This window comes from Rhipicephalus microplus, chromosome 6 (genome assembly GCF_043290135.1).
Source record: "Rhipicephalus microplus isolate Deutch F79 chromosome 6, USDA_Rmic, whole genome shotgun sequence".
Lineage (NCBI taxonomy): Eukaryota > Metazoa > Arthropoda > Arachnida > Ixodida > Ixodidae > Rhipicephalus > Rhipicephalus microplus.
This window is the reverse complement of record NC_134705.1, coordinates 198,339,913-198,359,156: the sequence shown is the minus strand read 5'-3', so window position 1 is coordinate 198,359,156 and position 19,244 is coordinate 198,339,913. Positions and strand designations below refer to the sequence as shown.

Sequence of the window (19,244 nt, the reverse complement as noted above, 5' to 3'; positions counted from 1 at the left end):
GCACATGGCATAGCTACTCAATCTGGTCAATCACATTTCGCCGGTATGGTTTACGCACCTAGATTCCTGGATTGATTCACGACTCAAACTACACGTGGCCAACGTGGCCTACATTTCTTACTGAAACTTGTGCAACTGAGAAAATTTTGAGGCTGGTCGGGCATTGTGGTGCAGCGTGGTGCCATTTTGGCGAATTTCATGGTTTTTGTGCAGCTTGGCGCACAAATGGGAAATCGTATCAAATTGGGGCAATCGGCGCAGCTGTCGCACCCCCGACTATGCCGAACCAGCTGGCCAATAACACACATGCAAGACTGTGACACACATCCATTCACTGCAGCACATACACTCAGACCTCGATATAACGAACCCGGATATAACAAATACAAGCTTTAATAAACTAAATGAAGAATAGTATTACGATAGATATAGTGTTAGAAATATACCTTTATAACAAATTTTCTAATATAACGAACATATTTCTGAGTAAAATGTAACTTTGTTACAATGAGGTTTGAGTGCAGTCCGTGATTGCGGATAGTGCACCAGTGTGCTAGCGGCTGTTTACGCTACCTGAACAGAGAAGTTCTTCAGGTGCAGGTAGGTGCTGTACAGCCAGCTGTGAAACCCCTTGGGCTGCTCCAGTGTCTTGCCAGAGTTTAGCACCTCGCTCTTTGTCCGAAGCAGCCTTCGTGGGCCGGCCAGATCCGGAGGGGACACCAGACTGGTGGTGGTACTCTTCTGACTGCCACTGGCTGATCCTCTGCCCTCTGCGCCATGAAAAAGCAATCCCTTTCTTTCATTCATTCATTCATTCATTCATTCATTCATTCATTCATTCATTCATTCATTCAATTACACCAAGGTCCCACAAGCGGGCATTACGTTACGGAGGAATAATCACAGAGAATGTGTTAAAGGAGCACTGACATGAAATTCGGAAGGCAAGACAACTTGTGAAGCCGATTCGCGGGGACACACTCGAGCAATCTACAAGATATGAACGGCTGATGTAGCCTAGAACAGCTCTTGTCAAACAGAACACCCTGCGAGATCAACGTCAACGTGACTTGAATGTAAACAACCACTTACATATAGAGTTTGAGTCATTTGCCATTGTATTTCAATGCTCTCGCTCGCACGATTCTTACTCACTGATGCGCGTGTGCATAAGTGAACCAAAGCTGCCAATGGGAACAGTAAAAACATCTACAAATACCGTATTTACACGATTGTAAGACGACTCGAATGTAAGACGACCCCCCCCAAAATCGCATCTCTAAAAAAAAAAAAGAACGCGCGCATTTTACACAAGGGAAATTTATTCACGTGGTTGCGGAGGATTATTCATCGTCGCTGGAGTCGTCCTCGCTGGTGCTGCTGCCGTCATTGCTGCTGCAGTCCCACAGCACGTCGTCGTCAAGTGTGAGTCCACACTTCGCGAACGACCGCACCACGGCATCGCGTGGGACGGCCGCCCATGCGGAGAGGACCCACCCGCACACAGTAGCCAGGGAGGCTCTCCTCACACGCCCGCTTGGCGTAAGTTCGCAGCTTCCTGACGAAATCCACTCGTTGTATTCGCGGCGCAGGAGGTCTTTAAAAGGCTTGTTGACCCCCACGTCGAGAGGCTGAAGCTGCCCCGACAAAGAGGAGCTCTTCCGTCAACTACCAATACCCCCCTACGGCGGCTCTTCCATCGATTACCGGTGCTCCCTCAAGAGTTGTGCGCTCGTCATAAAGGCACTCGTTATGCGCGCAGTAGATGCTAAAAAAAGAAAAGCTTTTGTATAAGCACGCGGAAAACTATGCGCTTTGGGTTGAGCGGGAAACTATTCGAGATGACAATACATGGTTCGATTTCGATGCTAAGGTACATGGTTCGATTTCGATTCTCAGACGACCCCCCAACATTGGATTGTCAAATTTGAAAAAAAGGGTCGTCTTACAATCGTGTAAATACGGTAATTACCCATCGCTTGCTTGAGCAAACAAGGTTTCCAGCGATGATAAGTCTATTTTAAAACTTGTTGCCACAGAAGAAACAAGGTGTAATATTATTGTGCCAGCACTTTAAAACCACAAGAATCTCGCAAAAATGTAGATAATAAGCATAAAATACAGCATTAATATGCCTGCAAACAAACCCTCGTAACTCTGCTAGTAAACTAGTGAAATGTTTCATCTGATATTGTGCTTCAATATAAATCACTGTGTCAAATAAAGGGCCTATAAACCACTGCTAACATTGGGTACATATTTTCATATGACATAAGTACATATTCTCATATGAAATGTCATGTCATATTTTCTAAGTATGGCAGCTCCAAGTGCCTCATTAAAGTCCACAAATTTTTCAAAACATTCCTAGCTTCCTAAGCCTTTTTTTTTTTAAACACATGAGTCCAACAAAACCACGCGTGTGACGTCATCAGGGTAAAAGTGGTCAGATGATTTATCTACATAAGTCATCAGGCCTGTTCGTCTGGTAGCATGCGGTTGCCAAGCAAGTGCTACCCATCCGTTCTCATTAGACTGTTTACCTATTATGCCCCATCACCTGATTTCGTCTCGTGCAATGTGTTTGGTGTTGCACTTTCAGTGGCAACAGAGTTTCAAAATGTTAATAATGAAGGACAACTTGATGTTCGCTACTGCCACAGCATGCACATACACAGCACAAAAGTGCAATGCAAACAGGCAAAAGAGACTATAAAGGAGAAAGTGTAGCAGCTGCATGGTCGTTAATAACGGGATGGTAGCACTGACCCTGCGGCACGTCTCGTGATTTCTCGTCCGAAAATGTTGGCATGCCATCATCGCTGGCCGTTGGCGAAAACGGCATGGCCCCGGGACCTGCCACGTGGATGTCGCCACCCATCGGGAAAATCAAAGGCAATGGGGCCAGCCAGGTCACCAGGGCGGGATCCATGACGACAGCAACACCCTTGACTTTGAGCACCACGTAGCCAGTGGCTTCAGCTGCCCCAGAGTAAGCAATACGTGTACAGAATGAGAAACAGCACAAATTAATCAGAACAAGTTAATTTGAAATTTGTAAAGTCAGTAAAGGGTCTTTTGGTCCTTCGATATTTCAAATTGTAATGCGGGGGGAGGGGGGACACCCGAACGCTAATATGGCATTGTTTTTGCTACCAACCCACACCTACGGATGTGAAAAACGCATGAGGGCAGTCTGAGGGTAGCCCGGACACGGAGCCTCCCGAGTCGCCCCACGGGGGGCTTTACGCCCAAGCGGCATAGGCCAGGTAGTTGGTCACGTGAAGCTATGACAGGCTACCGATATGCGAAGATGTCGCTAACAAATGTAGTGACTACGGAGTCCGTTGTTCTGTGCATGGGCGTGACATGCAGCCTTGTCAAAATTAAGCTAGAGACATGAATAGGGTGCCTAGTTGTTTTAAACATGATAACGTTAGAGCAGATGCTAAATAGTCATACAGTACGCGCTTTTTTTACGAGATGGTAGCCGATTTGTCGCATACTACCCGTAGGCACGTGATGCCAGCAGGCAGAAAAAAAGGGGCATTTCACACTCGCCATCATGACTATAGTGGTGCTGACTAACACTCCCTGGTTTATAAATGCACAGATATATCTGATAAAATTTATGAGAGGATGACTGCCACAGTAGCTCAGCTGGTAGAGCATCAGATGTGTTTTTCAAAGGTTGTAGGCTTGGTCCCCGCTGACGGCAAGTTATCTTTTTGTTCACTTTAACTTCTTCACACCAAGATCGCAATCAATACACATAACATCCTCCACACTTTCCTTGGCTTTCCTTTCCTCCACACTTTCCTTGGCTCTGTTAGTTCACATTAATTAACATTGTGTCTAACAAAGAAGGATGAGCCCTTAAATGCCCCTTCTTTCTCTCAACCAAGCAAGTCTTATACAAATCCTATAAAATTTGCTAGATTAGTTACATAGTTGTGAAGAAAAAGGCAACAGAAAAGAAAATTAGGTTTGTTGGTTGATCGAATGATCAAGTGAGTGACTAGATTTAACATACCAAAGCGACATAGGTACTATGTGAGAGCCTTCCAGATCAATTTTGCACCCTTGCAATTTTTTGAAATGTGCCCAAGGTGTGGTACATAAATCTTGCATTGAATTCTCACCAGACTGCAAGTGTAGTGATAGGGAGTCAAACCTTCGTCCTTTGAGCAACACAGTGCCATAGCTATACTAAGCCACTGTAACTAGACAAAAATAAATTTAACGGTATCAGCACGCCCTACCCGCATTTAAACTCCAGTTCAGTGGCACTCTGGCCGTAGCACGAATCCAGGACTCTTCGACCCGACTCGGCTCTCGCTCCACGTCCCCTTCGTGCCTCGTGAACTGAGGCACCTGTGTCGTGTTTTCTGGTGCACGAACTATACCGATGCTCTTGTCTGAAACGAGGCACAATAAAGCAATAATTTAAAGAAAAGAAAGCCATTTGATAAATAAAAGGCTAAGTCATTCAATACTGCTCATCCTATCAATAACAAAAACTGTATGCCTCTGAATGCATGATCCGCTGAGCTGAACACCTTGACACTGCCTTGTTATTGCAAAGATTACTTAAACAAGAAAGCCTAATATAAATAGCTTTTGTCGACTAATCAAAGGGTTGAAACGGTCGGTCGGTCGCCATGAGTCACCACCACGAATTACAACAACGGATACAAATTGTAATTTCCCCAGCAGAAAGCACCTAAGATTGCCAATTAAACACTTTCTATTCTGCCTCCTCCATGAAAAAGATTTACACCTTTTCAAACCATCACCATTGATAAACATTAACAGCAGAGCCAATTCCACAGAGCAAAGAAAGATACAAGAAAGGAGTGTTAGCTCATGCAGCCAGACTTCACAAGCCAACTCTTAGTGAATCTCTTACCATCACTATTTAAGCCTTAGGCATAGAAAAGGCTTTGGGGCAGTGCTCTGAAGTCTAGATGATGCTCATTTGACCCTGCCAAGTAAAGTCTACGCCCAGTAGGTTCCCAGTAAGTTGAATTTTAATCTATGCCTCTCATACAAGAGCTATGCCAATCGCTGCACACAATTTTCTCAAATCCCCTTGTGCGACTTCAATGCTTTTTTTATAATGCATGCAATGTACCAGGACTCTTCCATGCAATGCTTCTTACAGCGCAACGAGCGAGTGAAGCGGAAACACAATGCTACCACACCTACAATTTTCATGTTCGACAGCACCTCGAGCATGATGGAGAGAAATGTCAGAATGTACCCAAATGAGAATGTCTCGCTTAAAGTCAGTACGGTTTCCTCCACAGCCAATGACAGCTTAGTGTTGGAGATGTGCTCTTACTCTTGCTCTGGGCTACATGGCCACCTACTGCCATGTCCACTATCACTAACTCACAGAATGCAAAGCACAAAGTGAAAGAATACAATGCCTTTGCGACATCTACCTTTGTCATTCAGAACAAGGGAGAGTGACACCATGCTGGCTGAATGTGTGCACGCTTGGGTGTCTTCTGAAAAGCTCCAGGAGAGGCCGCCAATGTCTAACTCGAGCGTTGAACTTCCTGCAAGGAGACAGAAACACACGACGTCTCAGCCACGCAACACGACATCGAGTGAATAAGAAGGAAGCAGATACACATGCAGATGCTACAGTCAGTTGCTTAATTCTAGGGATTTGTCAGTTACACACACAAAAAATGGGTGTTTGCAAGTTTCAAGGGCCGCCATAGTCGCACACGATTTCTTACAGCTGTTAGTAAAAACAAGAGCACAAGTGCTTTTGCTTGCTTTCCTAAACTCTCAGAGCACCAATTTTTAAAAAATTTTCGACACAGTAATGTGTCATAAACATGCACACACTTCGATGCACATCACTTTGATGTCAAAGGCTTGCAGTATAAACATGCTGCTAGATAACTAATTCTCTCTTGTTGTATTACTCAGGATTTCTTGTAGCACTCATGAAATCGACCTGACACAGTTACTAGGAACAATGCATAATTAAATACAACTATCATTCACCATGGCACTAGCAGTCTACAAATGAGAAGGATGCAATGCAATAGGGACACTGTAAATGTGCGCACTTCTTGAGAAGTGTGCACATTTACAGTGTCACCATTGCAATGCACCCTTTTTGTAAAGTACTTAAGGCCTTCATTTCTTTTTTTTTTTTAATGTCCAATAGGACCAAACAGAACGTGAAGCTTTGGCAGAATGTGATGCCTCGGAAGCATTTACGATTCCAGTCTACTGCGTACATACTGAGAAGTGGTTAACGTGTGTTGGCGGAGTAGTTGGTTGACACTAATACTTTTGAACAGCGCGATTGAAAGTGGACAGAGCACACACACATATACCGTGTGTTTGTGCACGTTCTTCTATCCAAATTCAGTCACGCTCTTCAAAATTATCATGACACACTGATAAAAAAATAATCAACAGAGTACAAAATAAGGTGCCCCTATTTGATTAAATTACTTCTGTTCACAGCTTTTTCATGTCACAGAGTACCTAATTCCACCAAAAGAACTGCACACAAAATATGTATATTTGCATTATAATTTTTTTTTCAGTTGATCGGACAACAAACGGATGTGATCAGCGATGATTATTGGAATTTTACACCCTGAGACCACGATACAGTTATGAAAGATGACATAGCGCAGGGCTCCAGAAATTTAAGTTTCTAGTATTCCACGTCGATTTAAGTGTGGCCACCATGGTCGGGATTTAATCTTGCGACTTTCAGCTCAGCAGTTGGATGTCATCAGCCAAGAAAGATAAAAAGAAAAGTAGCCTTGCGACCAGGTCCTAACCGTGCAGAACTCACTAATGACAGTGTGCCTCGTGCTTGATATAACATAAAGAATGAACAAAAGATCAAATACATCAAATAAACTTTCCTTTCCAGACGTTGTTCAACAATACAAAAAGACACGATTTATGTTCGCCCCCCCCCCCCCCCCACACCCCCAACCATGCTCCCTTGCTCCTCGACTCTGTCTCAACTGTATGTTTCAGCTCACCTTCATGAACAAGGTTGCCAAGGAGTGAAGAGGCTCCCAGCGTAGTGGTGACCGCAGGTCCCGAATGCCAGGACAGCAGCACCCCCAAGGCAGCCATGGCTCGCTGCTTACTTGCCAAAACATGCAACGGGCCCACTTCCACCGTGCTCCATGAGCGTGCCAGGCTGCTCGGTCCGTGAGCCAGGACTACGGGACATACGACAGAGTGCATGGTCATCGTAGCCCAGGCTGGATCCAAAAGCACTGCCCGAGCCGGTGGACGAGCCGATGCTTTGTTTGACGCGGCTGCTAGATCCACTGTCAGGCCCCAAAGCTGAAGAAGAAAATAAAATGACTTTTTTTTTTTCAGGAGCTTCTATCAAGAACTATCGTAGTGTGCAAAGTAAATAATGTAGTAATTAATGTAGCTCTCAATGTTAAAGGTATAGTACTCATGCATCATCTTATTACACTATCACAAGAGCACATGGACAAAATTAGTCGGTGCTGGTTTGCAAGGTAAACACAATAGGCTTCACACAAGCTGCATTTTTCTTTATTAATTATTGACCCACTGTATATTTTATAATGATTACAGTTACATATGACAGTTTTCATACTCAGCATTACAGCACTACAGATGTTTTCATAGTTGTGGCTCATATTTTTTAAAGACCTTCAATGAAAAAAATTTTGGATTGTCTGTCTATCTGTACATTTGTCTGTTTGTCCGCCCTAACGATACCTCAAACGGCACCAAACGGCCAACCCCATCCGCAGCGCCCACCAATATTGCTCAAGGTTTAGCGTTCATAGTTGTGCGATTGTCAATTAAAAAGCAATTACAGCACATATCTGAGGCGCCACAACAATGCTTCGATGTTTTCTATGTCTGCCCATCTCTCGCGGACCTCCCCGGAACTGGCGGCTCACCTACCCGGCTGACGAAACCTCGAGCATTCAGGTGAGGTGTCCTTTCATGACATAACGAATCATTATAAACTAGAGCGGAGGTTTTATCCGCCCCCGCACAAGCGGTTGACTAAGGCGCAGGAATGCGTCTGGAGAAAACTGCAGACGCGATCTTTTCCCAACCCTTACGTGTTGAACAAAATGTACCCGGAGGAGATTAAGCCGCAATGCAAATGGTGTCAGGCTGTGGCAACATATGATCACATACTTTGGGAATGTAGCATAGTGCCGCCGCCGGTGGATATTATGCGTGATCCCTCTCTTGAGCACTGGGAGGCCGTGTTGACCAGCTCGGACCCAGTCGTCCAGTTAAGGGTCGTGGAGTGGGCCACACAGGTCGCCGCCAACCATGGGTTGATGGCCATCTAACACGGAATCATCCTCAGTTGCTTTCTGACGAAATAAAGTTTTTCCATCCATCCATCTATGTCTGCCTTTATACTAGAAGAGGCACACACAAGTAACTCTAAGGAATGTAGCGTTTAATCGCACTGCGCTGACAGTGCAACGCGATGCTCAAAAAGGCGTTTCCAACCCTTTGCTACGACGGCCTGGTGGTGGCACCTGCCTGTCGCTTTGCGTTCTACACCTTATTACCTCCCAGACTGGCGCGCATCTTTCTCCGCGGGCTGCACGCCTTTGTTTTCGAAGATAACTGCCAGATGGCACTTGTGTCTAACGTGCCTAGATGCGCTCGTTCGCCTACGCCACACACAGCGCCTGCAGAATACCATTCACCGATTTTCTTGCGCAGAACATCAAATAAACGTTTTGTTCACTCTCTCTAGGCGCAATACTATCGTCTTTCGACGACATTTACAATGTAATGTAGATTTGGGCCAATTTTTTTTTCTTTTGCGGTTTATCAAATCCCAGTTTAGTTTCAATAGAACGCTTCACATCGAAAATGCGTCTTGTGTTCCTCTGGACTGTAATGATGACCCCTGGTAGTCACTCATGCCGTTTGCCAGCAAAAATGAGAACCAGCTTAATCATGTGATTAGGGCAGTTCAGTTACTAAGCTATGACGCACTGGAAAACTCTCATGAGCGATCCTCAGAACAACCTGTACCAATTCACCTGATAGGGTTCAGTCACTGTTATTTTCGAGAGTAACACTGGCTTATGTGCTTGTGCTGCAACTACCACTACTGCTAATGTACTACTACAACAACACTACCACTATTACTACTGCTACAACTAACTACTACTGATTAGAAGCATTTGTGACGCCATAATCATCATCATCTCCAGGTGACATTCATTTTATTTTATTGTTCTGTCAGCCTCATTTGTGCTATAACAGGGAATGGAAAAATAAACAATGTACATACACAAGAATAAGCATTCTCTATACAAATATCTATAGTTAACATATAACAATGATTGACAAAGGATAGCCATGGCACTTTACTCTGGGGCACAGAAAATAAGTATAAAATAAACTATACAGCTTAAAACATTGTCATTTTGGTTTTTTACGAAAAACCCGCCAACGCTGAGACCTCAAAGTTCGGGATATTAATTAAGGACCAACTGATCGCTAGTAAGTTCGCAAACATATGTAATAATATCTGCACTTGAGATTATCCGGCATGTGTGCTAGCGTGCACAAACAAGGGACAATGTCTACTGTGAGCTGCGTCGGTTATAAACCCCGGCCAATCTTAATGCGCTTTTCCACATGACATCAGCGTACTGCAGTGGCTAAACACCCTGCAAGCAATTAGCAAATTTTAGAACCGATGTCTTTATTATTGCTTTCTTCTCGCGTTGGAACTAATGCTGTTTATCTGGGGATTTATGACAGTGCCCATGTAAGTGAGAGGACGGCTCAAAGTTTCGCGAGTCGAGCAAATCGGGAGAGTTGGCAGGTGTCAAGCCAGACAACTCCACCCTCTGGGGAATAAAAAAGCTGGATTCACGTTTTCTTGCATCACTTCTTGTGAAATCCGGGTTACCTTTGCCTGGGTGTGAGCGAAGCACTGCTGCCGAACAGTGTCTGGAAGTGCACCTTCGTCCACTGCCAGCAGGGCAGTCATCTTCCGAGGGTACATGGGCTTTGACAGTGAAATGTCGAGGCACTCGAGCTGTAGTTCCAGCAGGGGCAGGCAGGAGCTGATCAGCGCAGTTGGCGGGCCAGGATCGTCTCGCGAGTACTTCTGCTCATGAAAAAAAAAATCAAAGAAGAACAAGAGAATGTAACATTGAAACGTCGCAAGAGCTGACACGGTAAATCCTAGTGCACACCCCTAAAGAAAACAGTACACTGGCGTAAGATCTGCAGTTGGGAAACATTAATCAATCCAAAAAATGCTCAAAAATATCTATTTGAAAGTGACATTACACATATGCCATCTGCCCAGCAGATTTGCACACTGCAAGTCCTTCAGCTTGCACAACAAAAGGATCTTATATTAGTCACAGGCAAGCACACAGCAGAGAGAGTTGATTGTGAGGGCAGTGTTTGAAAACTGGCAGTACTTCCACAGCACCACGCAAAACAATACACAGATAGCCAGGGTTACGGATGCTATGAGTAGCTCGGTTAAAAGTACAATGGGAAAACCCCTTACCCGACGAAGCACGGACTTCTGCCGTGGGCTGTCTCCCGTTGAGTGTGTGGCAGGGCAGAGTCTAATCCGGGGCTTCAGTACAGCCAAACGATATGTGCGGCTTGGAACAAACTGGCATAGCCTTTCCAGCTGCTCTTCGTTTGGCATGGCCAATGGGAACAGTAAGGGCGCTGAAAAACCAGGCTGTACAAGTCAGCTACCCATCTCGTGAGAGTTCTGAATTTGACACATGATACTAATTCTAACTTCGATGGTTCAGTATTTCAGTTCACTAAAATATGTCTCAACAATCCAATCACCTTCATATATTTCTGGCGAATGTTGATGTTGCTTCAACCATGAAACTCTTTAGCTTCCCACAAAAGAATGGCAAAAAACAATTGGTGCCAAAAACAGCTGGTCAGCAAGATGGTGGATGATTAGAAAGTGTCTTCTGTAAGTTTTTTATTAGGTACTTAAAACTAGGCAGAATTTCGCATTATAATCTAGCTCAGTTCATACTGAGCACCACTGCTGTGAACCAATTCCACAACCACCTCCTGTGCAGCAGAAGACAACAGCTGCTGACACAAAACGAGATTTTTGTTCAAAAGACCTAATATTATTCCGTGTTCTTAACAAATTCCCCCGACGAAGCATCTTTTTAGCTCTCAATTAGAATTTCTGACTAGCCACATCTGCAAAAAGTAAAAAAGAAAAGGGAGGCTTCACCTGCCCGCATTGTAAGCAGATACCAATACTACCAACCCTCTTGGTTCTACAAACATTCTTAAGAGAAGCACAGTAAGAACTACCCGCTCTGTTTCATCGAATTAAGAAATGACCAACACATTGTTGCACAAAAACACAGGCATACCGATCTCCTCTTGTCCATAGGTTGGCCTCGGAGGGCCATTCGTGATACAGTCCAACATCCATTCAAGGCGATGTACTGTTCCACTCGTGATGTCAATGACGAGAGGACCAATCACAGAGCGACAGAGGGACCGCTCTACCCAATTAGAGCTCTCCAGAAATGCCACTGTACAGGGCTCCTCAGCTTCATTTGAATCTGAAGAAATGGAGAGAATAGACAATATTAAGACAACTATGCCCGTTCACAAGATCATGTCTTGGCTTGACAAACGATAAGGAACTCTTGCCCGCTTTACTGCACTTAAGATATTGACACGGTCGCTGAAACGCCTCTCCGAGTTTCTACCTCGACTTGGTTAGGCCGTGTCATTTCTTCATACTCGTGTTTACTAACCAGATTAATTTTAATTGCATTCTTGACCAAATACAGACATCAATTTAAGCACACACAAGGTAGCGAACAGCATTTTCACCATTTATTAAAGAGAAACTAGGACAACTACTGCCTGCACAATGTGAGCAAACAGTAGTACAATAACATTTTTATCTACAAAAAAGTAATTGATTCAACAGGTTAAGCCCTTCCTCTCTGGAGGTATGGTCACATTACACTCACATGTGAACTATGTGATGTGAAGGCAAGGTGCTGCATACAACAGTGGATAATAACAGAAAGACACTGATGAAAGAAGGATTCTGGCCCCAGTGTGTGACACTAATACAGCAGTTAAAACCTAATTCTTGTGGTAATGTGAAACAAAAGGACTGTGAGAGGCCTTACCGTCCCAGTCCTCAGGAATTTGCAGCTCATACAGGTAGTCCATGCACAGCGCAGGGAAACGCTCGGCCATGGCCAGCTCGGTGAGCCGTTCTACGTGCACATCCAGACCAGGCTCGGGCTCCCGAACTTGGCCAGAGTTCTCGGGTGCGAGAGGGTCAAAGAGCGAGCCTGTGAGGTGGTTGTAGGTGTGGCCACCTGTGGTGACTCCCGCCCTCAGGTACATGGCCGCTCCCTGAAAGAATTGCAGAGCTAATGGGAAAGATGACAATTGCTACCCCAGTTAATGTGCAAGTATTGCGACCGATGAGAAGTATATTTGTCATTCATAGCAGCTAATCAACCTTGCTGGAGTTATTACACATGTGGCATGCTTACATCCTCTTATACCACACAATTTTTTGAAGACAAATGCTAAATGCCTCATATAAATGTGCTTGGTGCTGACTTCACTACAGATCCTGAGCTACTCGTCATCAACAGAACGACAGACACCAGTGCCTTATCTGTCCTTCTATCACTGTCCCATGTCTAGCGCTGTTTGTTCCAATCTCAACAGTGTACTAACCAGCCTAGTCAGATGCACTCTAACATCATCTCATTCACATGACGCTTAAAAGCCTATAAGGACACATCAAAAAATAAAAGGGGCTTTTGGCATGATGCCCCATTCCGCAAAGCGTGCACAACATTGGTTTGTTAGCTTACCTGAATCGACTAAATTTCTGAACAACACTCACACACGTATATCTTCTGCAGACCACATATTGCCCAAGACTGATATTGACAAAGATGCACCTTTGACCTGCCGTTGCGTCGCATCGCCTCGTCAAATCCACAGGCGCAGCGTTCGGACCCGGAGATTGCTGCCCCGGTGACACCCACTTGGAGGTGCACCCAGGTGAGCCCCTGCAGCGCCATTTCGCATGTGGCGCCATGCAACTCCAACTGCAGCAGTGGTCGACCGGTCATGTTTTGTCGCCGTGATGAAGAGATGCGACCTGCGAAACCATCTTCTTTCGTTGTCTGCAAAAATGAAATAAATAAAAGACACAGTGGGCCTTTGTCCATCATCTGAGATCACATTTCTCAGTTCTCGAGGGGGCCACGTCCACTACACTGGCAAAATTTATGTCACTTTGAGCAACTGCACTTACGCCTGCAGGATGTCACTTTGGTGGAACGCTACTACACATGGAAAATCAGTGCACTTTGGAAATGATGGTGATGGCAATGGGTAATTAAGTATTGCGACAAATGCACTCAAACCTCATAATAACAAAGTTGCATCTTACATGAAAATAAGTTGGTTATATCTGAAATTCATTATAAAGGTATGCTTCTAACCTTATATTAATTGCAAGGCCATTTTTTGTTTACTTTTTGTTATATTTCTGTGGCTTGTGCAGAAAATGCACACACATTTGTTCAAGATTCAGAGGCATTGATTTATTTCCATATCAATTGTTTTACGCTCTCACTCCCAATTTCACAGTCATCAACACTGCGGCCTCTTCTACTGTGGACACACTCCGAAAGGTGTTCATTCTGAGCAGGAACAATGGTGTTATATAGTATTACAGAAGCTTTAAAACATTTTGTGCCAGTATCAACTGATAATTAATTGTATTACTTAGAACCAAAACTTTGGATAAGCTTTTTTTTTTTTCTCTAGAAAAATTTAACCTTGAATGCAGGGAGTATGAATATTGCATGAGGGTTGGTCTCAAATGAATACACTCAGCAAGTTCAATTTCACAGCCAAGACTCACACTGAAATTGATAGAGATGCTAAACGCCTCATGAGGAGTGGGCTGTAAGAAAACTAACAGAGGGCATGACAGCTTATGCCCCTGTCACATGAACACAACCAATTTCTGTTAATCTCTGATAAAATATGTTAAACTCTGTTAAACAGCTACTGAGCTGCCACAGCAGGCCCCACATTAAGCACCTTATCATTCAAGGGAAGACACTCCCCTTAAAATATATATATTTTTCAAATTACTGATTAATTTTGATGAAGCTTGCTAATATTATGTTTATCTGTGTATTTATCTCAAATATGCAATTATTTTTCTATTTGAATGAGTAGTTTTCAAAATATCCTACATTTCATGTGCTTTTTGGAAGCTCGATTTCTTTGTAAACTAAGAAAACGGCAAAGTAAATCAGCATATTACAATTATTTGGAATGAAAGCTGCATGCAAAAAAATGAGAATAGATGATTTATGCTTATTTGAACAAAAGTTATGGCATGTCAGACATTCATGATTGAAATTCTAGCTTGAAATCAACTCACTTGTGAATGTCTAAGTTATAGCTTTTGATAAAATGTGTCTACAACATCCACTATAATCTAATGCACACAGTTATACTTCCAAATTAGTTTGATATGCTAATTTACTAAGCAACTTTCTCTGCTCAGGAGAATGTCTTGCTCCTTAAATACACATGAAATGTTTGATACCCTATAAGCTACATTGTGCACTTGAAATATAATTGCATATTTGAGATCAGCACACAAATATACACAATCTCAACAAGTTTCATCAAAATTGATAATTTATTTTTTATTTTTAAAGAACTCTATTTTTCGTCTTGAGAGGCGAATTCAGGATTTTACGTTTGACAGGACCTACCTTGAAGACACAGGTTGCTTTTGCCACGTAGCAGCCCACGTGGTACAAGGTGGGCCAGCCAGTGTCCATCAATGTTGTTGGGTCACCAACACCATCGTCCATCCCTGCGGCCTCTTCTTCCCACGTGGGCAGAATCTGCGGCACCATGGACCAAGCCCAAGCTCCCCAGCCTTGATCACTGCCAGGGTCACCTTCTGTTGGACAGAGGGAAAATAAAAAGAGCTATACCTGGAGGGTAAGATACAAAGAAGCTTGAAAAAAAAGTTACACCATCTTCCACTAAAAGGAACCATGAGTAGCATGCGAAGCAGCGTGTGGGTCAACTTCCGTTCATCACGGGCACCTTGCCCGATGCTATCGCGTCTTTGCAAGTGGAGCACACCATGGATTCACTGTAGTTTCTGTTGCTGTTACTCATCCCGAACTCTTGTTGAAGCACGCCCCACTATGCGGGAGCACATGCGCTCATTTCGCGTCTGCCGGGTCTCGTTCCTTGATGTCATTATGTGATTGCTGAGAGAATGTAAGTGAGAGAGGCCACAGCCTCTTACACAGCCGCTCACGCAAGTCCAAACGCACTTGTGCATACCAGCGCGTTCTGACTAAGATACACAGCGTTAGTTTATCGCGCATTTGCAGAATCGCATTCCCCGATGCCATCACATGATGGCTGAGAGAGTGTAAGGGGGAGAGGCCACAGCGTCTTCTTACCCAGCACCCTTACACAGACTGGAATGTGCTAACACATGAGCGCGTTCTGACAGTGCTTGGGCCAGATTTCACGCATGCGCAGTAAGGGTGGTGGTCACGCCGTACACCACAGGATCAAACTTCATCGTAAACTGCTTCGCATATAAAAGTATAACTCTAGTGGTTCTAGCACTACGCATGCACCGAGATAAGTTGTAAGCAGACAAAACACCCACAGAAAGACTTTGGGCAAGAAGAAACAAAGGAAACATTGAATACAATACAATGTTAATTACAATCGTATGAAACCACGTTAAATGCAGTATATTTGTTATTAACATATAAAAAAAGACAAAACAAAAGTGGAAAATAAAGCAGCAGCTGGCTTTTGACAGCACCCAAACCTGCATTTTAGACTTCGAAAGTCATCAAAAGTCATCAAGAGTAATCACATTGAGCATAAGCTTCATGATGCTATGCACCTTGGACACAACACCATGCCAGCAGCTACAGAGATGCTGTGCGTTGTGCCAGTACTTTGACTGTGTCGCACTGCAATGGGCAGCCACAATGCAGTCGAGTGACATTGAACAGGAGAAACAAGGGCTGCTGCACAGTGCGTTATGAACCAGTGCCCAACGTGCAGTGAGACACCTGTTAATAAAGCAATTGTAGACAGTGATATGAATGTCACGCAGGCACTTTTGATCACTATCAGGACCACCATGGATTAGGCTCAATCCAAATCAAGTGCTGCTTGTGAAAGACAACAGCAATGTGCCTGTCATAGTCTGGTCTCCATATCGTGATTTGACTGACGTATGCACCAATCTTAATCTCGATGAGTGTAGACCGAGTAGCAGCGATCACTGTTGGTCACCATCAATGAACCTTATCTGGATCCACCCTAATTGTGATCAAAAGTGACCTCTAGGCTTTGGGTGCTGTAGCACAAACTATAAGGGCACCAGAACTAACACCAAACTCACCGGCGGGAGTGGCGCCAGAGGACACCCATGACGTCGCTGACTGCGGCTGGTCGGGCGACGGCACGTCGCGAGATTCCTCGACAGGACTGCAAGCGAGGCGGCCATAGTACAACGCCAGGCATAGCTCCAGGAGGCGCACAAACAGTGGAAGCTGCTGATCGGTCAGCGACAAATCGAGCCGCTCGCACGAGACGTGGAACCGAAGTGCGCTCGGACGTCCACTCCCGTCGTAACGCATGTGCAGCCGACCCAGCACGAAGCACCGATACAGCAGGGGTTCCTGGTAAGCCTCAATCTTGCCACTGGCATCACGCTGCATTAGAAAACAAAAAGCTTGGCTTTCAATCTGGATAAGCTGCTCCAGGATCAACGAATTAAATTGCATTTATTGACATAAAACAATGTATCGATAAGCAGTTTTTGTCCCTTATATGAGGTTATAAGCAGGGCATCACAGTGTCATTTTCTGATCAATGTTTGTTTCGGTGTAGGCACAGTTGTGCCTAATACCCGATGGTCTTTTACATCAGTGGCTCTCATAAAGGAATTCTAATGTAAGTGTAGAAATACATCTGAATCTCAACCCATGACTAGTTGGGATTCATTGATATGTAATTATGAAAAAGAGTGTGCCGCATAAAAAAAGTAAACAAACTAAAATACTTTACCGTCATTATAACACCTTAAATACTATAACATATTATGTATGCACAGAGCATAGCATTTATGATAGATAAGGACAAAAAGAAAGAACAAAAATATGTAAGATAGCATGTGACAAGTGCACATCATGTATCACAAATATCAAAGGCATAATTATACATACAAAAATATTTTACTGATACCGCAACAGCTTGAAAACTAATTAATGTATGTAGAGAGTATAACAATAACATAGGACACAAAAAAAGAAAAAAATTAACTAAGATAATGTATACATAGACATAACAATGTGTGACAGCTGTATACATGGTAGTGAATTCAATGTATGCTATGTTCTGCCTGACATTGCTCGGTGACCAGCAAAATATTGACTTGTGAAATTATTTTAACTACTGATACGATTACTTAATGTAGCCATTACAAACAACAACATCATATAACACTGAAGCACATGAGTACTTTCAATTACTAGGTGTCTTCTCTATTTCCTGGTATAGTTGTTCCTTACAAGTTTATTTCCGCATTCGCTGTAACCCCCCTCACTCAATGCCTTGGGGCCTGTAAGGTATTTTTCAATAAATAAATAAATAAATAAATAAATAAATAAATATAATGCACTATCCACTGCAGGATTGCAGGAGGAGAGTGCTAGGCAAAAAAATCACTTTCATTATTGCTCTCTACGGGTTATATTTTGTTATGTTTTTGCACGCTTGTGCCTACTTCCCTTGCAGTTAACTTGCAGTACACGATAAATAAATGAGTTTGAAGTAAATCAACATTTTTAAACTTTCTTTCTAATCTGAAATAATTGTGCTTTTACTACTTTTCTTACTTGGCTCAAATTCAGCAGTACGTTTTCTTCCTTGCTCTGATCTGCTTTTTATATACCAACTGATTTAAAACTGAAATAACTGTAGTGTTTTACACATATAAAACACAATATGATTGTGAGGAATGTACAGAATGCAGCTAGCTTAGACTTAGGTGACCGTAATGGCAATAAAATTTGCAAACAGAGTGTAAGCTAGAGCCCCCATTTCAACAAGTGGACTTTTCTTTCATGCACCAAGAATATTTTGACATTTAGGATAATTACTGTGGAATATTCATAAATAGGGTTTGTGTACTGGAGCCGACAAGCAAAAGACACCCTGTGTGTCTTTTTCTGTCGTCACTTCATCCAGCTCCTGGCAGCACAAACAAGCTGTTGATTCATACCAACTGACCCCTGTAGAAGCTGCACTCTAGCACAAACACCCCTGTTTACGAATTTTTCATATATAAACACGACGTGGCTAGCAGACGACAAATGGAGCAATCCACACTTGCACACTTCAGCAAGCTGCCACCAGGCGCCGACTCTGCTTGATCTCGCAGCCAATAATGACACCGCCTCTGACACCGCCAATAATGACACCACCACACACAGACCACTCGAAGCACAACTCAAAATGACAAATGACTCGCTTCAACAATCGCCCCAAAGTCAAAATGGTGGCTTCACATGTCTATTTAAGCCATTTGTTTGCTTGGCTACTAACGACTATAATACCGTATAAGTGACGCTAGTTATGCACCACTTATCTCAATTAAAAATTGAGCATTTTTCAAAATCCTTGAATCTAACCCGACCCTGGAGTTGGATGCAAAGAAATTTGAAAAAAGCTATTGGCATAAATTTAAATAAATATGGTAATAGGGTATGGTTGGGTAAATGAGTGGTCTCGGTGTCAGCTTTACCTCCCAAACACTTTTTTGTATTTTGTAGTGATACTTTCCATGTTAAATAAGAATACTTTTGGTCTTCATTTAATCTAAATTTTTTTTCCCTGCAGCCTTTTTTGTTTTTCTGTATTACGGGGATACCTTCAATGTTGGTATGCAATTTTAGAATATTGGTATGCAGAAAGAAAAAAATAGTATGACTGTGAAATTTTTCACAATTCCACGTGGTAGTGGCTCTAGTCCCTAGCTATAAGAATGAATTCCTTCATTTATCAAACAAAAAATATATTGTTCTCACTCGTTATGTAGCCTAAAGAAGACTTTCCAATTGCTCTTTTTT

General features: G+C 43.3%; 1 protein-coding gene across 2 annotated transcripts in view; it reads right to left on the bottom strand.

Moving 5' to 3' along the window:
• The window catches only part of LOC119166870 (intermembrane lipid transfer protein VPS13B-like), a 70,848-nt gene that overhangs the window by 47,164 nt on the left and 4,440 nt on the right, over positions 1 to 19,244 (bottom strand). For both annotated transcript variants that reach the window (XM_075867480.1, XM_075867481.1), the window contains exons 5-16: positions 16,514 to 16,826; positions 14,835 to 15,028; positions 12,990 to 13,217; positions 12,195 to 12,426; positions 11,415 to 11,609; positions 10,559 to 10,728; positions 9,944 to 10,144; positions 7,032 to 7,344; positions 5,448 to 5,564; positions 4,263 to 4,418; positions 2,770 to 2,982; positions 574 to 770 (exon numbers count right to left, since the gene is read on the bottom strand). In XM_075867480.1, the coding sequence (XP_075723595.1) occupies positions 574 to 770; positions 2,770 to 2,982; positions 4,263 to 4,418; positions 5,448 to 5,564; positions 7,032 to 7,344; positions 9,944 to 10,144; positions 10,559 to 10,728; positions 11,415 to 11,609; positions 12,195 to 12,426; positions 12,990 to 13,217; positions 14,835 to 15,028; positions 16,514 to 16,826 (2,529 nt within the window). The remainder of the gene's footprint in view (positions 1 to 573; positions 771 to 2,769; positions 2,983 to 4,262; positions 4,419 to 5,447; positions 5,565 to 7,031; positions 7,345 to 9,943; positions 10,145 to 10,558; positions 10,729 to 11,414; positions 11,610 to 12,194; positions 12,427 to 12,989; positions 13,218 to 14,834; positions 15,029 to 16,513; positions 16,827 to 19,244) is intronic.